Below are 24,510 nucleotides of genomic sequence, written 5' to 3'. Positions count from 1 at the left end.
AAATGCACCTCCCATTCATCTCGAGCCCCAGCGCCTGGCAATAAGGATTTTACTCTTGTACTCTCGGAACCGTTTTAAGTATCACACTGACCTTCCCTCCTCCACTGCTTTGAGTGGCCAGATGACATTTTGCAAAGAGACAGCCTTCACATAATGCAGATGTATTATACATGCCTTGTCACTTCATTTCCATTACAATATTATCTCAAGATGACACACTAATGTAATGAATCACAGTGCTGTCATTCCGCATATACAAAAGGTACCTTTTAAGGTTTGTGTGCATTAAAATGGAGAACACGTTTTACAGAGTGAGCAACCCCCCTAAACAACTAGAATTACTAGATCTGCTATCCACAATGCAGCAGTCTTTAATTGACTCCTGATCATTAAAGAACAGGAATGCTGTTGTTAAAATATGAGAATGAAACGGCATGAGTGAGTGCTTAAGAGACCAGCTTGGTTCTATTTTCAAATGTTTAGAGTTAATTAAAGACTAGAGTCTTTGAAAATAACCCATGGTATTTTCTATTTGAATAAAAAAAAAAAAACTCTTAAGTGGAGTGGTAATCCAAATGAAATTCCTTACCTGTTTAGAGCTCTAGCAACAATATCTCTGTGGTTCATATTTGAAATTACCGGTACACAAAGACTATATTTCTCTTTGTGTTTTTAGTGTGTTAAGGGAGTTCAGGAGCTACTCTTCAGTTCTAGTCGTCTACCATAGACATGTAACATAGGATAGATCATCCAGAGTGTCTTTATAGTTAAGAGCCAGCGCCATCTAGTGAGTGCTAACTTTTTTTGTTTTCTTTTGCTGGCAATACACGGCAGTGCAGCATTGAATAACTTTATCATATTCTGTGCTGAAACATGATTTATTTAATTTTTTTATACTAGATCTCATTTTGGAATCTACCTTGCATTCATTCAAATCCAACAACAGCATGATTAAACCTGTTTTTATTCCACCATACGTTGTATAAACAGAATGGCTACAATGCTCCAGGAGTATCAGTCCTATTGAAAAAACAAACTGCAGGGTCAGTCTGCACAAGTGTGAATATTATTGTTATTTTCTATGTGGTGTACAAGACAATAGTGTAGAGCAGGATACATTTAACTGGTGTGTTTTTTGGGGGGGTTAATCTGCTGCTCTTCTTTCTCAATCCTTTCTTGCAGTATCTAGATCGTTGTTGCAGTCTCAAAGAGCTAGCTTACTGTGCTGTGATTCCTAATAGAGAGGACACACCTTGTAGAGCATGTGCTTGTCTAGAAACCATTACAGACCCACACGCTGTACACTTCATCAAAGACATTTCAAATGCATCCTCACAATCCAACCTCACCAGAGCAGTAAGACCGGGATCAATCCAAGGTAACTGTATCTGCCGTCGGCTTACAGACCCTGCCGTGTGCCTGGCGAGGGACAACAGAAGCCACCGCTGTGAAACATACATTGACATTTAGTCAGGGGATCGTCGTGCACCAGTGAGCGCTGAGGTCAGGTGACATCCCTCCAGATAAACCGTCTCTCTCTCTCTGCCTGGATGGGAATAGCAGCTCACATTTAGCATCAGAAGTTGAATGAAAAATAAATGAGGTTTGACAGCAATTCCTGCAGTCTGCTTTATTGCTTTCCTCTTTGGAAACCTATAAACGGTTTCCGTCACCATTAGCGACCCCTAATTATTCCCAGATAACGCAGTTGCCTTTGCCAAAAGAGGGGAAATATAGAGAATAATTAAAATCTAAAGATAGGTCCTAATTGCAGCTCAGCCTCATTTGTAATTGTATAAGGGGCAATTCAACTTTACAGTAATAGTTAAACTGGAGCTGAAAATTCTGCAGAGCCAGCTCAGATTTATGGCTTCTGCAATGGGATTGTTAAAGAAACAAACAGACAGCATTTCAGGTCTTCCCTGTGTCTCACACTGTGCAAGTGCACTTGTACTGTACGTTCTTAAAGTCAACAACATGAAATACTAATTTGCAACTGCAACCAATTAGATTCTTGGTAGCTTCCATTATTTTGTATAGTGTTGTGTTCATCAGTCTTATCAGTATTGCTCTTTATAATGCTGTGTTGTGGATGCTGTGTTGTGTACAGATTACAAAGAATTGTGAAGAAATGGTTCCTAACTTTGATGATGGTTTATTTTAATAAATGATGTATTTATTTTTTCACCTATTGCTTGAGTTGGCCAGCTGCAGATGGTTTACATGCTTACAAAAACATTTTAAAATGGCAATCTGGATCTTGTTTCATTAGTTCTCTGTATTCACAGAATGTCAGTATAGGGATGGACAAATGGGTCTGATTTCAACGTTTTGGTGGAATAATTAAGTGAAGTCGCTAAATCCATTTGTGCAAATTAGGAATTGGCTCAAAAGTAATTCATTACACCTTACAGGGGAGTAGAAAATACAAACCCTTTCCCATCCCGATGCCCAAGTTTCCTTTAATTTAGGCGAGCAGTTCAGGAAGAGATGTAATGAGCCCAGCCAGTCAGAAGATACATAACTCATGTGCAAGTCCACCTCCATGAGGAGACGCTGCACCCTTAAGAACTGATGCTTAAGAATGTTCCAAACAAGTTTCAAAACGATTGGACGAACGATTCTCAAGATTCAGCTAAAAATGTGCATACGACAGACACCTTATGTGCATAAATAATTAATACCCCAACGGCAGAGATAGAGTTAAGGCCGCTGTACCTAAGTCTGTCACACTTCATATAGTTTTACTTCCATCGATAGAAGCAATTTTTCCAATTGTGCTACAGCATTGGTTACGAGTCTAGGGACATGTTTACAGGTACATGCAGTTGATATTGGCTCATGGAGTTCTATGTTCTCATGCTTACAAGTAGCTCTGGTAATGTATTACAGTCACAGTTGGGCATGCATGTTACTAACAGACATGTTGTCCTGTTTAATGAACCTGTGTTCTTCTTTGAACACCCTGCGCTCAGGCATAAACTTGTGAAGTAAAAATGCAAATCAAGAGCTGATTTTAAAGGATTAATTTAGTCATTCAGTGGTAAAAAGAAGCAGCTGTTTTCTGTGGCTTGCCTAACGTCACTTGGGTAAACGGGAGCATATTGGGTAGATTTTGTTTAATTGCGGGAATGTGGCAGATGTGTTTGCATTTTACATGCTGATAGAGAGGCAGTAGATGACATCTTGGGAAACTGGATTTACAGCATGAAGAAGAGAAAATTAAATACAGAGCAGGAGAAAAAAGAAAGAAAGATAATTAAATAATCTACATAATGATAAATTACAGTAGTAGTACTACTGTTATTGTGACATATTGTCAATGTAAAGTATTGCTACTAATAATAATAATGAACATACTACAGGTATCCATAGAACAAATGCAAAACATATGTTGATTTCTAATACATATTGTAATGAAGTTTAATAAAAGTTGATAGTTTCACAGAGCACTGTGGTTGAAAGGAGTGCTAAGCAAGGTTTTTCAAATATTTTTTTTATTTTCTACCACTGATTATCCCTAACTGTATTCTCACAGTTTCAATTCTGTTCAAGATTGGTTCTGTGCTTGTATTTTATACTGGAAAATGCAGATACCAGAAAGACAAGTGCATTGATTAAAAGTGTCAGCTGCTTCCTATATCACTTGATCTCCAATAATCTAGCTGCAATTAGACAATGTGATGTACAGCACAGGTACCAGGAAGCAGTTAATTCATACAGCAAATGTAATGTAAATGTAGAAAGTGATTAGTAAGAAAATACACGGGTCGACCCTCTAACAGGTGGAGTGCTCAGTAGTATTGGAGCAGTAGATTTAACCGGATTGCTTTGTTATCCCCCTGGGGTGAAATCCCATGCGAGGGGTATATAATAGAGGTGGTCATATGTAAGTATGTATGTCACACCTCACAGAACCCCTTACCCAACTGTCATGAAACTTGGTCATAACGTTATTTAGTATAAGTTATTGAGAGTACAGATGGCGACATTTTATCGTGGCTGTCCCAATTAAACGAGAGGCAGCTGAAACGACCTTAGTCACACTTTTTTTATTCTTAATGAAAAGAAAAAGAATGAAATCACATCATATTATAATTAAATGTTAAATATATAATTTAAAATACAAGTCAATGTTTGTTATATTCCTAAACAAAATTAGTCGCACCTGCGATGTTGACATGCCAACTTTCTTTGCAACAGCAGCCTGAGAAACCACAAGAGACTCTTCCTCCTTCAAGAGTTCAACGTGGTTTACGCATTTTCCGCAAGTCACAGCGTAATCATGTACTCACTGCACTGTGCTACGCAAACCTGTCTTGCTCTGAAAAACAATCTCTGTTCAGCATTTGAAAATACTGTACCCCAATTAAACAAAGTGACTTCCCAATTAAACGACATAAATACCACTGGGAAGAACCGTCCCCCAGAGTTGTATCCCATTTAAGCAGCAATCCCCATTATCAGTGTCCCGATTAGTACATCTAATGACTTACATTTTGACATGTACTGTAGTGTTGTTTAATAACACACATAGAAAGTAAACATGACCAGAGAAGCGTTTGCTTTGTCATCCTTAGCCTACGTTAAAATACTGTTTCGTGAAATAATCACTAATTATTATTTAATTCAGCCTCATCATCCTGGGAGGCTGTCATCAATTCCTTGAATGCGGAGCTATTTATACCACTCCAGAGTAAATGGATCTGAAGCGTCTCTCTCTCTCTCTCTCTCTCTCTCTCTCTCTCTCTCTCTCTCTCTCCTCTCTCTCTCTCTCTCTCTCTCTCTCTCTTCTCTCTCTCTCTCTCTCTCTCTCTCTCTCTCTCTTCTCTCTCTCTCTCTTTCTCTCTCTCTCTCTCTCCTCTCTCTCTCTCTCTCTCTATCTTACAGTTCTTTGCTAATTTTTACCCTTTTAAATATGAAAGCAAAGAAGGGGAGGTCTTTGTGGTCTCGAAAGCTAGTGTAAATATGTTGTATACATATATTAGCTGATCCTAGTAAAAAGGAATCGCCAAAAAAAACTTGTTTATAGACATCTGGTTGAATTTGAAACCTAGTCAAATGTACCTCATTGTCTAAGGACACTAGAAGGAATTGTTTGTTTGTTTGTTGGTATACCTGTCACTAAACTTAGAAGGATTCAGCTTGTCCAGCTCGTCTTTCTCAACATATTACTCCAGTGCTTAGGTCCTTACGTTGGTTACCAGTGATCTACCGAATTGATTTTGGAGTTGCTGTAATAATTTATAAGGTCCTTCATGGATTAAGGCCATCATTTCCAAGAACTACTAATGTATATTCCTATTCGTTCCTTGAGATCAGAAAATGCAGAACTCTTATTTGTTCCAAAAAACATCTTAAATTCTGTGGAGCCAGAGCTTTTTGCTGTTGTGGTCCTCGTTTGTGGAACTCTATTCTAGTTGACATTAAAGGGCACATAAGGACCTTTTTATTTTATTGTGTTACATGTTCCCTTGTGTTGCTACAACTGTTTTTTTTTTTTTTTTTTAACATTTTGACCCCTTTTTTAAACTTTTAAATTGCATTCCCTGCCTCAAGATGGCTTCCCATGTACCTGCATGGATCTCTCAGAAATACATTTCCCATCATCCTCCTGCTCACATATGTAATACCAGTTAGCAGTTATAAAGTAGCATGATCACGGCTCCAATTTGCTCCATAATGCCTTTCCGCTAGGACTTTCATTCTTGATATAAGACAGAACACAAATGACACAGTCTTTAAAGTTTGTCTCCCGTCTGCAGTGTTGTAAAGGGGGAGCACTGAACTATTATAGCATATAATTGCTTGCATGAATACAATAGAGTTTTGAATCTTAATTACAGGATATGGGCTTGGTCACTAGCATAATCAAGGGGCTGGTATTCAAATGTAGTTTTAATCTTCACACTGCACAGCTAATTGTAGGCTTCCAAATTGTTCTTGAATGATAAATAAATGGGATTTATATTTGGTATGAATACATTATCTCCATATCATTTAAGTTTGTATTCGTTAGCATTGTCAGTAATTAATGATCACTTTGTTGTTTTTGTCATGATACATATCATGTCGTGATCCGCATCGTGTCCTGCTCTTGTCCCAAGCATGACAGTCGGAGAGGCACATGTGTGTCCTTCAAGAGTGAACTGGTAAAGAATTAGAGCCCTGTATTTCATTGTTAAACTACAGTCTGTTATTTCATTGTTAAACCACAGTCTGTTATTTCATTGTTAGACTACAGTCCAAAAGAGTAAACTGGGATTTGCATACAGTAAGGTGCAATTACTGAAGATGTGGTAAACAGCAAAAGGGTTTATCACCTAAAATGGTTTTATATGCAAGTCATTTGTTATAACCCAACTTAATGAAACCCTTGGTCTGCTGTGGAAGGTAGGGACAGATGGGGGTTCATTAATGGTAACATCTCACATCTCCAGAGCTGGGAGACAGCTGCTTCGGGGAGGGAGGCATTAACATGAACATCACATGGATGACCACAGCACACCTATTCGCTTGTTACAGAAGCAGTCCAGCTTTCAAGCTTTACCTTTTAAAGGTGAACATCAATCAGAGGGAGGTTTTCTTTGCTTTTTATCTTATTTATTTATTTTTCATATCCATCACATGCGAGCAAATCAGGCTATTGCAGCTTAAATGGCTTTCCCTTTAACAGTTTTGTAGATGACAGTATGGTTAGATCATTGCATTTTTTCCTTGGGGGCCGCTATCTGTCCGGGGTCCATTTGTTTAGCAGGTTGACCCGAATGTTATCAAAGAGCAGACAGTACGTTTATTCAAAGCTCGCCCTTGAGCATAAACACGAGTGCGGGTCCACATACCCCAGCTCCAGAAGTTTCAACATCCTGCAGGGTCTGCAGCAGCTTTAGAGAGTCATGTGTCTCGCAAGCCAACATACTGTATGAGCTTCAGCTCATAATACAAACACCACAGATATTAAATTACCAGGGGTCAGGATCCTTTCCCATAGGGTGCTACTATAGTGGCTTCACATCTCAGCCCATTGAACTGAATGGAGAGGCAATGGCTGGATGCCAACCATAAGCCTCATGGTTCAAAGACTAACGTCTTTAAGTACGTGTCTTTTGCTGACGTCAGTATTATTAACTCACCAGCGGATAGGTAGAGATCCATTACATTGTTTTGATATGATCAGCACCCAATCAGTCAGGTGGTCAGAAACTAGAAGTAAATTGAAAGTTTCAGTGTCACATAAATTGAAAGCTATCACAAAAAGCCTAGGCTTACCTGCTGCACAATTAACCGTTCTTAATGATGTTTCAATAAAGAATCTGCGCAGCTGTCTGAGATGGTAAGTGATATATTGTTGTATTTTCTGTCCTAATCATTACAGTGGACCCCCTTTTATAAGGTGTTCCTTTATACTACAGAATCACTTATAAGGCGACATGGTTGTGGCTCCCATTTGCCCCACAATTCCATTCCATTAGCACTTGCATTCTTGTTATAAGGAGGAACACAAGTAACATGGTCTAGTAACTATGGCTCCCAACTACAGTGTTATAAAATGGGTGCACAGTAGTTTTTATAAGTCAGTATTTATGAATAAAATAAAGTTTGATATTCATTAAACTGTTTTTGTTAAAGATAGTTACATATTGTAAATATCCCTGTTTTTTATATTGAAAATATAGATTACATAATACTTTTTTTTTTTTTAAATACTAGTATGTCTTATGCCACGTTTCCACTAGCTCTCCACAGGTATAGCTGAGCTGGACAGTCTGGGCGAGGTGTAGCTGGAGGACGTTTCCACTGACACTCACCTATACCTTTGCTACACCTCAGACAGTACAGTTTCAGAGGCAGAGGAAATTACAGCTCTCTTCAAGGGCACTAAACCACATTCAAGAGCAGCTGTAAAAGTGTTTGACATTCACGGAAATACTGCGGCAGCCGGGGAGCGATCGCACTGCTATTTAGTGTCAAAATAAAATAAAAAAATGAAAACTGAATACAAAAAGATTAATAACAGTGTGGCCTTTTACTGCTGCACTGCTAGTTCCTCGGTCAGTTATACCTGACAAAATAACACTGGATCGCAGACAGCCTTCTTTAACTACACCTCACCTAGACCGGCCAGCTCAGCTATACCTGGGAAAGGCAGTGGAAATGAGGCATTAGCTGTCATCCCATGCATAAAACATACAGCACAAGTTTAAAGTTAAAAAAAACGACTTTTGTTTTCTGAGTATAAGCTTCGTCTTTGTGATTTTATAATAGGTCAGTATGTGCACGGAATATAACAGAAATCATTTCACACCCAAACCTAAACAACTCATAAACATTGAGACACCCTACACACCACATATTAACTTATAACAGACGTTGAAACAACATCCTTGAATGAGTTAACCTTTGTGGATAAAAGCTGATAATACTTTAAACAGGCAATCTTGAAAAGAAGAGCCAGCTCCAAAAATAAATCTGTTTAAAAGTGTGGAAGAATGAAATCTGTACAGCCCAATCTCATCCACAGCGGCCTCATCTCTGCTTCTCAAATCCATCAGACTTCACGCATTTGAGGTAGAAATTGTTACCTAGGAAACAGGATGAAAGCAACTATGTTCTGTATAATTCAGTGGATTTTCATTAACTAAAAATAAGGAAGTACAGTTGAGCACTTTGGCCTATATAGACTCCATTCTATTGTTAGGCAGACGTTTAATCATGTTGGCATTGATGATACAGTATACTGGGGTTGTGAGCACACCAAAAAAATAAGACCTTTAAAGAGCAGCTTATGAAATATCAGTGTTATCTTACAGACAGGGTCAGGTTTATGTCTAGTTGTTTCGGTTCACTTTGTCTATCATTTCCTGTTTCAGTCAGCAATACAATATACAAAAACAATATATAACTAATGTGGTGTTTCTTACATCCATTAGGGGCAGAGTGTTGCAGGGGGACAGGATACTGGTTACACTCTGGTGTACCTGAATATACTTCCAGTTTAGACATGAGTATTAACCAACATGTCAATCCATGTACTAATACATACTTAATGACTTAAAGGTGCTGTTCTAAATAAAGACTAAAACACTACTCCAATGACCTATACAACATTGCTGTGAAGTTCCCATCTGTTGCAGATGCCATGGTGTTTTTAGATGCAGCTGTAGCCCTTCATGGTACTTTTCCTGACCAGGCTACAAAAAAGATATCATTGCACTTGAGAAGGAATAGAGAAGAGCAACTAGGCTGATCCCAAGACTTAATGGCATGAGCTATGAGGACAGCTTCAGATAATTAAATCTCTTCAGCCTAGAAATAAAGACGGGAAAAAGGGGGCTTGATTGAAGTCTATAAAAATCATAAATGTTACAGATACAAGACACTACTTCAAATTTAGCACAGGGAGTGGAACAAGAGAGCATAAATGGAAGCTGAGTAAAAGCAAGTTTAGAACAGAAGCTAGGAAGCACCTTTTTACACAGAGCATTATAAATGCATGGCATAGCCTTCCAGGTGAAAGTAGTCAGATCTAAAACACTGGGACATTTACAAAATACTAGATTCTGTGCTTCCAGTAGGGAAGGTGTGCTAACAAGGGACGAGCCTTGATGTGCCAAATGGCCTTTTCTCAGACTTTTCTTCTGTTCAGTCATGCCTCTCTAGGTGAAATGTACTTCTCCTTTAGAAAACACAAAATGATTTAGTGAGATGGATTTTATTTATCACAGCTATTCTAACTAATGTATTACTCTTGTTTAGAATCATTTGGCACCCCAAGAGTATATTTTTAAAAAAGTCCTGCTTAACTTCTTTATTAACAGTTTGTGCTCTTGAACCATACGTGTGTTGATGTTTGCTGCAGTTCAGAACCATGTTAAACTGCTCACTGCTGCTTCAGAGTCTGAGGATTTGCTGGATAGAACCTATCCAGCAACCTAGAATTGGTGTAGGCTAGATTACTAGGTATTTATTTAATTGTACCACTCCAACCAGGTCAAGTTCAAGATAGGCCTCACTCCTGGTAAACTTAAAAGATCGATATAATGATACCATTGCTCTGGGTACAGTGCTGTATAATTATTAGAAAATGTTCCGTTTGATGTATGTACAACAATAAAAAAAGATGATTACAAAAAATAGAAAAATAAAAAATAACTTCTTCCAAAGGCTTTGATGTCCTGGAAATTATTATTATTTTCTTATAGAATTCATGACGTAATCCTGCTTGACTTTCAAGACTAATCGGCTGATTAAAATTCATAAGAAAACGCTTACCGTGGAAGCAAAGTGGGAGAAAGACTTTAATCCATTGGAACATTGGAGCCAAATATAAGAGCATTAACGTAGCTGGCAGAATATGTTCAACCTTTAATGAGCATTTCCAATGCATGCAGATAACTGTTTGTGTGTTAAGCTTTAAATACCCAATATCCATGACTCTGAAAGCGTTCCTCTCATTAGCCCGCCTGCAGTGCGTTCTCCATTATTGCTGCTGTTCTTATCGTTTTCCAGTCTTTATTTAACATGGGCTTTGAAACCTGTTTATCCTTTAGTACCTTAACTCTCCAATGCAGCTCAATCCATCACACAAATAAAGTCACAACCAAACAGCTTGTGTAAGCTTCCAATGCTCTGTTTAATTACTGAAACCGTTTTATAGGAAATAAAGGTAGCAATGCGAAAATTAACATATTAATCTAGAAAGATATTCAGATAGGTGTTGACAGATCCGACAGTGAGTACTGTTCAATGGTATGTTTATAACCCTGACATGGATTGAAGAACCACCACCACTGTTGTGTATATCCCCTATTAAAAGAACAGTGAAGGGGGCTCCCGAGTGGCACATCCGGTAAAGGCACTCCGCTTGGAGTGCAGGATGCGCCCTATAGCCTGGACGTCGCCAGTTCGAGTCCAGACTATTCCATTTGCCGACCATTTAGGTCGGTCAGGGTGTCCTCGGCTCACCGCGCACCAGCGACCCCTGTAGTCTGGCCGGGCGCCTGCAGGCTTGCCTGTAAACTGCCCGAGAGCTGTGTTGTCATCCGATGCTGTAGCTCTAGGTGGCTGCACAGTGAGTCTGCAGTGTGAAAAGAAGCGATCGGCTGACGGCACATGCTTTGGAGGACAGCGTGTGTTCGTTTTCGCCGTTCCCGAGTCAGCGTATGGGTGGTAGCGGTGAGCCTGCTTAAAAATAATAATTGGATATTCTAAGTTGGGAGAAAATAATAAAAACAATTTGCGACTACTAAATTAAAAAAAAAAAAAGAACAGTGAGGAACACAATATCACCATGTGAAGAAAATATTTTACTTCCTGTGTTGCAGATAATAGGTTCCCACCTCAAGACTATTCATTGTCTCCTGTGTGCAGCACAGTAGAGTTAGGCTGAGGTGGAGTCCTGATACCTGGAACACAGGAAGGAAGTGCACTTAGTGTTGTGGCTGAACACAATCAATTAATTAGTGATTAACAGGGGGCGGATCTAGCCTTGTAGTTTGACTGGTTCACTAAATTCTTCAAGATACACAAAAGGTTCCCTGTGACCCCACCTCACCTCAACAAATGTATAACATATTTTAAGGAAATGTTCCTTTCAGTGCAGTTTGGAACACATTTGCTAGTAAATTTAAGTAACATACTAAGAGTACAACTATAATAAGCAATACTTGGGGGGGGAAAAAAGCTAAAAAAAATAGCTTCTGCCTGTTTTTTTTCTTTCTCTATAAGCTGAATCCAGCTCCTGATGTACAGATGTTTTAGTTTGTTGCATCACAGATAAGAAATCACTGCCAACTATTTTAAAATAATAAAATATTGTACAGATAATCTCATATATAAGCATTTCATTTCTATCATTATAAATATATTTGACAATCTTCATGTTCTAATAATTTCACAAATCAATGGATTGTGCACGTCGAGTAACTAATATCGCTTCTGTTCAAATCTAATAAAAAAAAAAATATATATATATATATATTTTTTAATATAGTGTTTAAATAAAAATAAAAATGGACGTAAACCCTTTTTAAAATGTTTGTGTGTAGGTGCTAGACTTCCGCAATTCAGTTTTCAGAAACTTGCGTGGCTCTCTACAAATATACCCAGAGTGCCTTTCTAGCAACAGAGCGAACATAGGAAAAATAAATAAATAAATAAAAACTACTTGTCTGACGGGCAAAGTATAAACAGCAAATCTTGTTGTCCGTCCTACAAATCTTGTTGTCCCGGGCGTCGGGTGGGACGAATTGCACACCCCTGTATAACATTGGCCCGTTTTTAATTATTAAAAACTGGCTGCATTGAGATCGGCCGCCATTTTAGGTCAGTTAAATAGACCGCAGTGTGTTCACAAAGATTTGAATTAAGCATATGCAGTAAGGCTTACCTAATTAAAATCATTTCCTTTAAATGGAAAGCATTAAGGAAGCTATATGTGGTGCCTTGTGGTTAATGCTTTATGTACATGTACTCGAATTTAAATGATGAATTGTGCTTTTTACTGCCCAAAGACAGTAAACAATGCTGTCTATTCTTAACCTTTTCAAATGAAATCTCCAGGGCTCTGAACACACTTCAGTTCTCAGGATGCAGAGCACGGTGTAATCTTGGAGGTTAATCCAAGGGGCAGATATAAAGCTAATTCATCATAAGAAGCAGTTTCTCTTCTGGGGTGTGTTCTACCATCTGTCCCGGTGCGTCACATGCACAATATACACGAGCTTTGCTTGCTGAAGAATAACTCCTGGGACAACTACGCAAAAGAAGATTTCCTCAGAAAAGCTTTCCTTGCATAGATTGCAGAAACAGTGCTGTATACTGCAGGAACAGACTATTGAAGGACAACGCTGAGTAGAGAACAGGCAGTGTGAAGCAATGATACCTGCTGTTGGGCTCACAGGCTCTCGTGAAGTCAGCACTGTTTAAAGTGATTGTAATGTAGCTCACACAGTTAATCTTACCTTTGGTATATACTGTAGGTCTCAAATATGCAGTTTTGTATTTTTTTTTAGATTTAATATATCTGGTACTACAATAGGTTAAAGAAATCTGTTTGCAAACCTTGCTTTTAAATAACGTTGCACTTCTTGTCATTCCCCCACCCCTTCAAAGGCTTCTTTCCTGTCAATAACCAACCAGTTGCTTCCCCTTTTGTTCAGGTCAGGATTGAGGTGCGTCCTCTCTCTCTCTCTCTCCCTCTCTCCCTCTCTCCCTCTCCCTCTCCGTCTCTCTCTCCCTCACAGAGCTATAGGGGAGGTTCTCATGGAGTCTTCTAGTAGTCGGTGTCTCTCAAGAATATTTCCCCAGCCTATAAGCTGCCCAATTGGCGACTGCTAAATAAAAAAAAGAAAAAAATAATAATATTTCATATTTATAGCACATGCACTTGTTGTCTTCCCTAAGTAACACATGTATTTGTGTTGATTTATTGTGAAAGTTGAGGAGTCCAGCTCATTTTCAGGAATGTCCTTGAAGAGTAGGGTCAGTGCATACTATTTGTACAGCGTACTATTTTGGCAATATCTGAAATATTCTTATAGCAAAGGTAAAGTAATGCGTTTCTTGAAAACACAGCAGGGTGTTCTGGACTGGAACACTTCAAAAACTGATTAAAATAATACAATACACCAGTCCATTTTTTTTCTTAACAATAGATTTCTTCAAGCTGGCAAGCTTTCCTCTATATACTGTAGCAATGCGTGAGGTTTAGCTCACGTGAATTCCTCGTCCATGTATCTGGTAATATCTCCGTGTTTTCATAGCACAGTCTTTCCATTCTGCACCTTTTCTAATTAACAGTACCGTGCTGTAGAGACTGTATGTTTTTATTGAGATCAGTGCAGATCACTCATACGAATGTCAGCAGTGGACTATTCAGCCTTGTCAAGTACAATGTAATGGCTTTGCAAGATAGATAACCGTGTGCTTTATCTTCAGTCTGGAAATCGAAAGCAGATTGTGTCAAGTACTAAAAGCTGTTGGGATCGCCGCACAGCAGACGTTGTCAGATGTCAAATGGCACTCGTTTGCGGTCATTGTGTACACGGCACTCGTCTTACGGATCATTGTGCTAATTGGCGGGAAGCGGCTTCGTTCAGAGAGATGTTACATTAAAAAAAGAAAGCTTGTCTAAGTGGTCCGAAGTAATAAAATGTTCTGCTGATGATCAGGTTCATTAGGCAGCCGTGAGGATACGGTATTCGTGAGTCAAACTCACAGAGGATTACATCACTAAAGTCTTATCGTCACTCTCTTGTCTTGTTGCTGGTCTGTTTCTGTGTGAATCGCATGTTTCTGGGTTAATGTTATAATTATTGCTTGTACCTACACAGACACAGTTTAAAAAAGCACATGTTACTGCAAACTGTTGTTTTGTTTCAAGACTGCAAGTTTGAGACCTGCAGAGCGTATGGAAGTACATGGCAGGTTAGATTTATGGAATTTAGTTGTTGCCTTCTGTACAGCTACAATAAGGGGTGTAATAGGCAAATATGTTTCATTTAGTGAATGTTATAAGCTTGAAGGAAAGTTGCACATTTTAACAAGGCATCTTATTGGTTACTGCACAGCTTGTTAGTTCTCTGTAAATGCTAGCGCAAGCTCCTAAATTCATACAGGTAAAAACACTTTTGAAAGTGTAGTTTGAAAAGTCCCAGACAAGCTCCTGACAACATCACTGCTGTAATTGTTATAAGACTAACCACTTTAGTGTTTGCTGAAAAGAACCACTTATTATTGGATATAATGCTTTCTTTCTGGTACCTTAAACCATGGGAGATGTGAAACCCTTTGAATAATTCATGTATATTTCATTCGTACATAGACACTGCTTAAATTTAATACTGTAATTTTATCTAAATGTCAAAAAACAGCAACGTTATTAGTAATTTAATAAAATTAGGACCCACAGTTTGGTGGTTACCATGGAAACCGGTTGTAAAAACATCCAAGATGCATTTCAATTTCATACAGCCGTCGTTTGTTCAGTGTGTGGGAGCACGTAGCCTAATAGATGAAGTAGGCTGTGAGTCTCCTAAACTGGGCTGTGTGACTGCACAATAACAGAACACAAGTTAAGAATTACAGTTGTAACTGATTGTAACAAAATCATTCCATAAATCTAACCCTCATAGAGATACCAAGTACCAAGTACCAAGGGCTATGTGTGCACCGAGGTACCAAAGCACCGGTGCCTCGGTGCCTACCCTAACAGCGTGGTCACACACCTGGTCAGCACATAGCGTACACCAGGGAGACAAGGGCCGAAGCCATGGTGGGCAAGTTGAAGGCAGACAGCAAAAAACATGGTGGAAGAGATGGGGGAGAACACACTGTTGTTTGTTTACAAAGCCCGACTCACCAGGGTGGACAGCCCTACGCAGTCGGTGAGGTCTACTCTACAGCGGGATGAAAGTAAACAGAGCTTGGTTGAGGAATACACGGCTGGATGGCCGAGTATTATTATTATTATTTGCTTATTTAGCAGACGCCTTTATCCAAGGCGACTTACAGAGACTAGGGTGTGTGAACTATGCATCAACTGCAGAGTCACTTACAATTACGTCTCACCCGAAAGACGGAGCACAAGGAGGTTAAGTGACTTGCTCAGGGTCACACAATGAGTCAGTGGCTGAGGTGGGATTTGAACCGGGGACCTCCTGGTTACAAGCCCTTTTATTTAACCACTGGACCACACAACCTCCTAGTAACAACCGTGCTGCAGCTAATCCACAGCACGACCTTGAAAAACAGGGCTGTGCGGTCTAACACTGAGGCCCACTTCAGCTGCCAAACGGCGGCTGGGGGAATCACTCGACCTCGGGGATGCGGCAAGGCCTAGCCCCGTGGAGGAACTGTATTCTCCCAAGAAAGAAAAGACCATCAATCATGGGGTGACTGCACAGGCAGTCGCTCACACACGACAGACAGTAAAGACAGAGCACCCTACAACGCAAGCGAGGAGGCTGCTGAAAGAAGAGACTTGAATAGAGTCAGTGATTCCTGGAAAGCAGCAAGCCAGCTTTCAGCACGAATGCAAGGGAAATACAACATGACTCAGAAGCTCTTTCTATCAATACGCTCAGCTAGACGCAGAGAATGTATTGAAAAGAGAAATGGCTTCCTCAGGATGACGGTTTTAACCCCTCGGTGGGCGAGACCGAGTGTGTCATCCCAGGAAGGGGCCTGTCTGCTCTCTGATATAGAGAGCTCAGCGATACCTACCCAATGGGCAGGGATATCCCATGTTGGTGGTCGTCTTCGAATTGAAAGGGAACTTGCTTTACCCTCAAGTAGTACCAGATTTAAAATGAAAAAAGCATGTTTGCTATAACAGCTTGCATTCAGAACTACACCTTTTAGACCGATGTAGCTAATAGAAAAGTACAAAACAACGACATATAAAAAAAATTTTGTTAGTTACAATCACTTTAAATGAATGGTAACAGGTTCAAATGCTATTGTTATCGTTGGTGTTGTTGTTCTCCAAGATTCACAGTGTGGCTGCAGTACAAAACTGACAATATTATACCCATTAATGACACAGTGTTTTTAACATCTCCGATACAAGATTAGATCTGTCTAATTACCTTCACCGGTATGATTACATTGCTACAGTTTAATCTGGGAAGATGCCTTTAATTTGTTTCCATTTGATTTGGAATGTCATATAGCATGAAGCTCAAGTTCATTCCTATCAGAAGTGTGATTAGGAGGGGACGCTGATCGTGAGCGTGGTGAACATGTACTGCATTGCTAATTCCAATAAGAATCGGTCAATATGAACAACTAATAGCTTTCATTTCTGGAATTCGTCACGTCATTTAAGTGTTGTTTATTTCATTAGAACACCTGGCAGCAGGTTGATGAAAGCTCTAGATAAATATGCCCTGCTCTTCTTTTAGCTGACGATGATTTGTAGTATGTATTGCTGACCCTGCCACTCATGTTAGAGACACAAGCTTGTGCCCACCCAAAGTACTCTTGTACCATACGGCAGAGGTCAGTTATACAGATTAGAAATTATGTTACCATCATGAGCCAATCAGACAATTTAGATTGCTATATTTTATACAGATGATAAGGCGACCATCCACTGTACTGGTGTAATCTTTGATTGATTCAAGGCACATGAGTCAGACTTGTCATGTTTCTTGCCGTTATGCAGCTGTGGGAAACATTTCAAGAGAGTGTGTTCAAGCATTTACCAGAAGCAAACTAAACCGACTGCCAGGTTCCTAAATGCAGTGGAACAAGCAGTAAGTCGATAAGAAAATGTTTTCTGTATGTATTTTAAGTGATAAAAGTATGTATATTTACACTGTTCTTTCAGAAATGGGAATTTTCATGAGGAACTACATATTAAATTTCACGGAAATCCTTCTAATTTCAACCATATGTCTTTTTAATGTCATTGTGTTATTACATGTAATTCACTGCAGCTCATCTGTGTCGTGTACATGCTAGTTAACAGTGACAGTAATGTTCGGGTCTTCTTTTTTTTTTTAGGCTGGGAGGAATCATATCGGCCTACAAAATCGTGCCAGATGAAATAGATGAAATTAAGGTAATGAAACAATGTGCATGTGTAATGAATTATACATTATTCAGACAGTTACCATTAGATTTCAATATTCATTGTTCTAAAACAGTTAAGCTGATACAGCTGCTTAGTTTAATGCTCCATCAGCGGCAGTAATTGAGGTCACAAGGAAGGCAGAAAGGGGTGCAAATGCACCTCACATAGATGACTGTGGTTAACTTAGAATTTAAAAAATAAATACAGAACCTATTCATTTTATCATTTACAGCTCAGCATTGAATAAGCTTTGTTTTTAAAATATTTTTTATTTATAAGTGCTATCAATAGTAAATGCCCCTAAAATGCCACAAACGCAAATATAAACCACAAAAATAAATATTATATTGTAGTTGGAAATGTACAAAATCTAGTAAAAAAAAAACCAACAAAAAAAACCACTTTGTCTACATGTACCTGTGCTTCAATATGAAGTAGCATTGAGCATAAAAACAGCTTCAGTGTTTTCTTAGGGGAGAACTTGCATACCTAACAAAAAAACAAAAATCATCAACTCGAAAACTATAAAAAGAACGCCATTCAGAACACTAAGTATGATAGAATGCACAGGTGGAACACCAGAGACTCCCAGGTTATTGTATTTGAGTGTAAAACTGAACATGACTGGGGAACACTGCAGCATTAACTACACTCCACTAAACAACACCCTTGGGTTATTTTCCTTGTGCTTTTCTTCCTACTGTAGAGAAGTTATATTCGGTAAGAAAAAAGAAAACATTAGCTGCAGTACATTAATCACATTTTTGACCTACTTTAAATAAAATAGGTATAAAGGGTTTTTCCGCAGCGAAGAAAACATTGTTTAAGATTTCATTTACTTGGAGCTCCTGAGCCAGTTCCTCCTAATAAATCAGTGAGTCCCCTGGGCCCCGAGCTGCCACTAAGTTCCTTCAGTGAGAGGCCGAAACACATGCTCCCTGTTTCTCGCCCTTGATTCCAGTGAACTACCTGATTAAGCTCGTGACTTCACCGTGTTTGAAGCCTAAATGCAGCTGGCAACTGCCGATTGATACATTAGGGTCTGTCTTTACTAGCTTTACAGAACAAATGATGCCGTGCTTTAACCAATTTCACACAGCTGAAACCAAAAGTAGCCCTCCCCTAATTGTTTTGGGGGGCTGTGTGTGTTTTGCAATGTTAATGGAGCCCCGGTGAGCTGTGTCACTGAGTTGCTGTTGCATTCAGTCACCTTGAAAATATCAAAAGGGCAAGACAAATACTGCACCAGGAAATTCAGTAACACAAAATAATGAAATAGTTATTCTAGTGTTATTAATTCTAATTAGAGGGAAATGATGTCATATTGATTTGCTGTTTAATTATGTAAGCAGTAACCCACAGCAGGATGTGTGGTAAGACCTATCTTACGCACACCTGGGTGCGTTGTGAGACACGAGGCCATAGGCCACTGAAATGACACTAGGGGCTGTAAAGCAACAGAAAATGGTCCGCCTTGTAAAAGTTCCTAGGTTAAACAAGACACAATTAGGACAAACTTGGTCCCGACTTTTTGTATATGTCTTTCTACTAGTTCTTACTGCAGTAAAACTAGGCAGCCAAGTCTACACCAATTGGCTGTTTGTAGATATGGCTGGACCCTTTGTGCTAACATGTCAGTTTCTGTATATGTGAAATGATTTTGGACAGTTATCTATATACAGATATCACAATGCAAGAAATAAGGGGAGCTGCTTTAAGACGTATAAAAAAATGTCACTCTAAAAGTATATAATGATTGACAGAGCTTAAAATAAAGCTATTTAAAGGCAGGCAAAAGTTGCAAGCAGAACCTATTTTGCCAACTTGACCTTTTCATTTGACATCTTACAAGTTACAAGCCTGCCCCAGAGGTGCATGACAACTACATTGGTATTAGTTCCCCTTGCTAGCTTGACCTTTGGAAACAGGCAGAATTGATCCCCCCCAGTCCTGATTTGCTATATGCTAAGCACACTACTTTAAAATTCCATTAAGAAACTTGCAAATGCAGAATTTTTACAACTACTCCAAAGTGAAAGTGTAATTCATAATAACCTTGCGTTTCATGTTTTAGTACTTTTAAAATTGCAAGCTCTGAGAATCGTCTGAATCAATTGAGTTTTGAGTTGAATGCTTCAGTAATTCTTAGAATCAGCTGTTGTTTACAGCACTTTTCTCAGAGTTCACTGAGGGGTCATCAGCTCCTTCATCTTAATTCACTCGTATTTTTTTGGTAAGCGAGACCTTTGAGAGCAATGGAATCCAATAATGAAATGCCCGTCCCAGCGTTATTTATAGATCTGTCTATTGATGCGCAACTAGCAACAGTTTTTTATGGTCAGGAACATTTCTGATGCTGCCAGGATTGTGATATTTGGTTAAATAGCTACAAAATCCGTCATAGTTTTACTCGATAGTTTTAGCATATTTCTTTGCAATACAAGGGCTTAGATGAGAAAATGATTTGCCTGTATTTGCAGTTAATGAGATATTGATCTTGCAATTGTAACTTGCCATGAACTGCAGAATTAAATAGATGTAAGGCTCGCTCTGAATGATAAGACTGGAAACGAGTGTGCCAAGCCCACTGTGCCCATACCATTGAGACCGCCAGTACATCTATATGGGAGACACGTGTGGTGTTAGACTAGTTTTATTCATTTCCATAATAAAAAAAGTCTGTATTAATAATTAATATATGAACACAGTATTTGCTTCCCTGTGAAAATCTGCTGCCAGGAACAAATGCTATGCTTTCAGTATAAATAAAAACCCTTTGTGTTGCATCCTTGCAAATCAATTGCATGATCTTTGTTATTAAAAAATATTTCTCAGATGAGCAGTTTGTTGATTACAAAAAAAACAAAATGGAAAAAAAAATTCAAGAAAAAGCATTTTATGCTCATTGTTTTGTGTGTTCACATAGTGTAGTATGAGCTGTATTCAGACTCCATGCATTACCTTAACAATGTTAGGAACAGATGATGTCATCATTTAAGTGATTTGATTGAAGATAGTAAGCTATTCAGCTCCAGGACCCTTGCACAATAGAATAAGCTTTATTCCATGACAAGCACATTTTGGTGTATGAAATACTAAAAGAACCTGAATATGTGTAATGATGACACGTTTGTCACTGAACTTACTCTGTTTCTTTGCGTATTTCTTAATGTAGGTCTATTGAGTGTTTTATAGCTGTGGATGACATGTTGATGCCACACTGCATTAGAGTACTTGGTTAGAGAACTTGATTTCTTCAGGCCCTTTTTAAAAAAGGGAGTTTTTATTATAAGGGACATTCTGTTGCACAGTTTGAGCAGCTGTCCTCTTAAACGATAAGAGACTGTCTGCACATTGTATATTAAGATGCAGCAGGTGAAAACAGGATGCGAAACAGCATCTTTACAGCAGGTTTTCTCCGGTTTACTGTGCCAAGCTGGGACCTGTACTGTGTGGTAACTAAATGAATGTAGATTCATGCATTCAAATTGCACAGGCTTATCGCAAAATATTAAATGTTTTTATATATATTTAAAAAAAAAAAAAAACTTAGAGAATTTGAGAATTTGGAGTGCATTTACTCACATGTAAAACAAATCTAGGATTATGTATCTTAACTTAAATGTGTATTATGTATTGCTCAGTGAAATAATAATGTTGCTACAGTGAATGCAGTATATATAAAATGTAATTATTATTTTTTTGGTGTTCTAGAGCTTGTTTTTTGTCCACAGATTCAATTTAAACAAATCACAATAAACCATTAAGACATTTGGTAGACAGAAAACTGAACTGCAGGTGCTATTTGGTCTATTTTGTGGGCAAAATATGAATGGGCCGATTTGAAGGCTTTATCTAGGAAACCAGTTGTTCGGTTTGGATGAAACCATCCATTTGATAAATCCCACAGGCTGTGGAGACAGGTCATGGTGACCTCTCTTTTAACAACCTGACACCTGTAGTGTGTGAGTACTTGGGGCACAGTGTGTATTTGACTAACAGTCATTGTTTAGCATGTTCTTTGTATTTGAAATCCTGTTTCCCCGGCAGCGTTTCTTCTTTCTACATTGCAGTTCAGTGTGCTGCCAGTCCCCGGGGCTTGGTTTGATCTAGTGAAGGCTGGAGCTGCTCATTGTCCTCTCGTCCTCTCTTGGTAATCGTGTTTGCTTTCAGGAAACCCTGGTGGACTGGTGTGATGAGAAGGAGCTGAATCTGATCCTGACTACTGGGGGAACGGGGTTTGCACCACGAGATGTCACGCCAGAGGTGAGAGAAAGCTTTCGGTTCATTCATCTGGGCAGGACAAGATCTCCAGACAAGTGCCTGAATAAGAATGTTTTTAAAATGGAACTGTGATATTGTTAATCCATCTACATTGTATAAAGTGTTCAGCTGAACAAGGGTAGTGCATGTATTTTTTGTAAGGCAGTATTAGGCTTTCTCCCAAAGTGTCTAAATCTACTTTGAAGTAGATCGGTACATGTTAAGGTCACAAACTCCATGTGCTGTTCTTAAGGTTACAACAGAACTTTTCCAGTCTTGTACAGTCGTTGCTGGGCTCCTTGAACATAGAATTTTCTTCTAGATACTTTCAAGTTTGGGTTTGTTTGGATCCTTCTGTTGTTTATGATGGCACTGGCAGATTAGGTGCAATTGCAGATTTTTTTATTTTTCACGTTTGTTTTTTTCTTAATTCAGTGACAAACGTTTGTCAATGCCTTTCATGTGAATGTCTGTAATATCTGTTTTTAACTTTAAAAAATTTGTGGTTCTTCACTGGTTGTTTTCAGGATTCTGCAGGTTTTCCAAACGCAGCGCTATCTAAAGTAACATTAGGTATTTCCAGACTAGAAGTAATCAGGATCTCTAGAATCAGCCATACAGTGTGAAACGGGTGCTTCCTGGTACCTAATCACTTCCTGTGCTGTAGGTCACATGCTCTGGTCACTTTAGACTGTTGGTAGGAGTTTGCTGTCAGGAAGCAGCAGTTTTAGTCTCCTAACCTAACCAAGCCTTGATTAGCACATTTAAACCAGCACTGCATTGTGGTACCCAGGTAATATTGCATACTTCGTAGTCATTTGTGTACTTGCCTTACAAACAGCAGGATCTGTCCCGTCCCCCCCCCCCCCCCCCGTCGTCCCGTCCCGTCGCCCCCCCCCCCCCCCCCCCCGTCCCGTCCCGTCCCGTCCCGTCCCCCACTATATCTAGCCATGTCTAAAAGCTCTGAAACACCTTGAGGTCTGTTGAATCAGGCAGGCACTTTTTTATGGCTAAATTACTCGTCAAAACTCCCTACCTGCTTTTGGCATATCTTGTAAAATGACCCGTTTATCACCCAATTAGAGGGTCACAGAGTATTGAACACTGGATACATTAAATTGATTGTTAAATGATTGTGGAGGTTCTTAAGTATGTGTGCCATATGTCTGTTCAATAAAAATCTCATAGGTATCAGCAATCTTGTCCGCTGTGCTCTTCATCACATCCCCTGCATGTCAATGATGCTGGAGAGGAAGCATCTTCTGATACAGAAACTAAACTGTCTTTAATGAATCGATCAATTGAGCAGCCGTCCAATCTATTCATTTATTGATTATTAGTTCATTATTGTTACTACTAATCAGAAAAATGAATTGAACGGTTGATGAATTGATTGATTAATTAATGCCAGAGTTTTCATTTATTTAACAGTAGACAATTTGTTTTTGTTTTTTATGGGTATTTGAAGTTTAAGAAGAAAAGGCTCTGTCTTAAAAATGAAAGTCAAATGTCATAAGTGCCTCAAAATATCACAGACATTCTTAATGGACTTTCACACCAACATATACAAAGTCAGATCCAGGGCTTCCTCATTATTTGATTGCTGAAACATATACATTTATTGACACACAGACGATGAACTAGATAAAGTGCGTTACTGTCCTGTCTGTTTTGCACTGTGTTTATTTTGCACTGAGCACTAATGCACTTACCATGTTCAGTGATACATGTTTAGGCACTCAAACACTTGTCTCAGAATGCAATATTGTCCTTGAGAGATATTTCCTTGGGTGAAACTTTCCTTCCCTTTGACTGACTGCATTTTCTTGTTCCTTGTCTCATTGACTGCCCTTGCTGTATTTTTCTAGCTGGTTGTTCATTTTGGGGTTTTCTTAGTGCTTTTTTGTTTTTAGTTCATTTTGTAACCATTTGATTCAGTATTTTAACATCATTTACAGCTACTCAAGTCCATGTTAGCCATTGTATAGTGCAGATATGGGAAACTCTAGTCCTTCCTGATAAGATAAGATAAACGACAGGGTGAGGAGGTCAGGCTAATTGTAAACTTGTATTTGTGAAATTGAGTTTTGAATTTTAAGTGATGGTCCCCAGAGTGTTTTTAATTATGCATGATGAATGTCGTGGAAGCCACAGTAGCTAGCTGAGTGGAAGTATTTCAACAGTGACTGCAGAGCAGAAAATGCAGTGTTTGCTTTTCCAGTCTTAGTGTTTCAGAACCCCCTGCAGTGTTTACAAGAAGCACATTACTTTACCTGTGCTGTATCCCGTGTTGTCCATATCTCAGCAGTTTTTTTCAACGTATTCCCCAGTTTTGATATTCTTGTATTCATACATCATACTAGTATATAAACTAGGGACTTTTTTTTTTTTACTTTTACTCTGGAACTTTCACCAGGAAAAATATATTTTTCATCATAGTGTATCCAGTTCAAGCTCCCTCCTGCAACAAATCTGGTGCTCTGATTCAAATGATTTTGGAATTGTGGGAACAGAAAACCAGCATTGTTGCAGAAGGGAGTGTGATCTGGATACACTGCGATCCTTACAAGATATGTACCACATTATAATTGATTTCCATTACATGAGAGTAGATGTTAAAACTTCATGCTGATTTGAACTCGGGGCTCGCCAAGATAAGCACTAACTAA

At 38.9% G+C, this 24,510-nt stretch overlaps 1 protein-coding gene across 19 annotated transcripts in view; it reads left to right on the top strand.

Moving 5' to 3' along the window:
- LOC117421522 (gephyrin) overlaps positions 1–24,510 on the top strand; it is a 206,974-nt gene that overhangs the window by 77,240 nt on the left and 105,224 nt on the right. For all 19 annotated transcript variants that reach the window (XM_058991305.1, XM_058991310.1, XM_034036033.3 and 16 more), the window contains exons 3-4: positions 17,509–17,566; positions 21,752–21,844. In XM_058991305.1, the coding sequence (XP_058847288.1) occupies positions 17,509–17,566; positions 21,752–21,844 (151 nt within the window). The remainder of the gene's footprint in view (positions 1–17,508; positions 17,567–21,751; positions 21,845–24,510) is intronic.

The sequence above is a fragment of the Acipenser ruthenus genome, chromosome 18 (assembly GCF_902713425.1).
Source record: "Acipenser ruthenus chromosome 18, fAciRut3.2 maternal haplotype, whole genome shotgun sequence".
Taxonomy (NCBI): Eukaryota; Metazoa; Chordata; class Actinopteri; order Acipenseriformes; family Acipenseridae; genus Acipenser; species Acipenser ruthenus.
The sequence above is the reverse complement of the archived record's forward strand: the minus strand, read 5'-3'. Positions and strand labels throughout refer to the sequence as shown.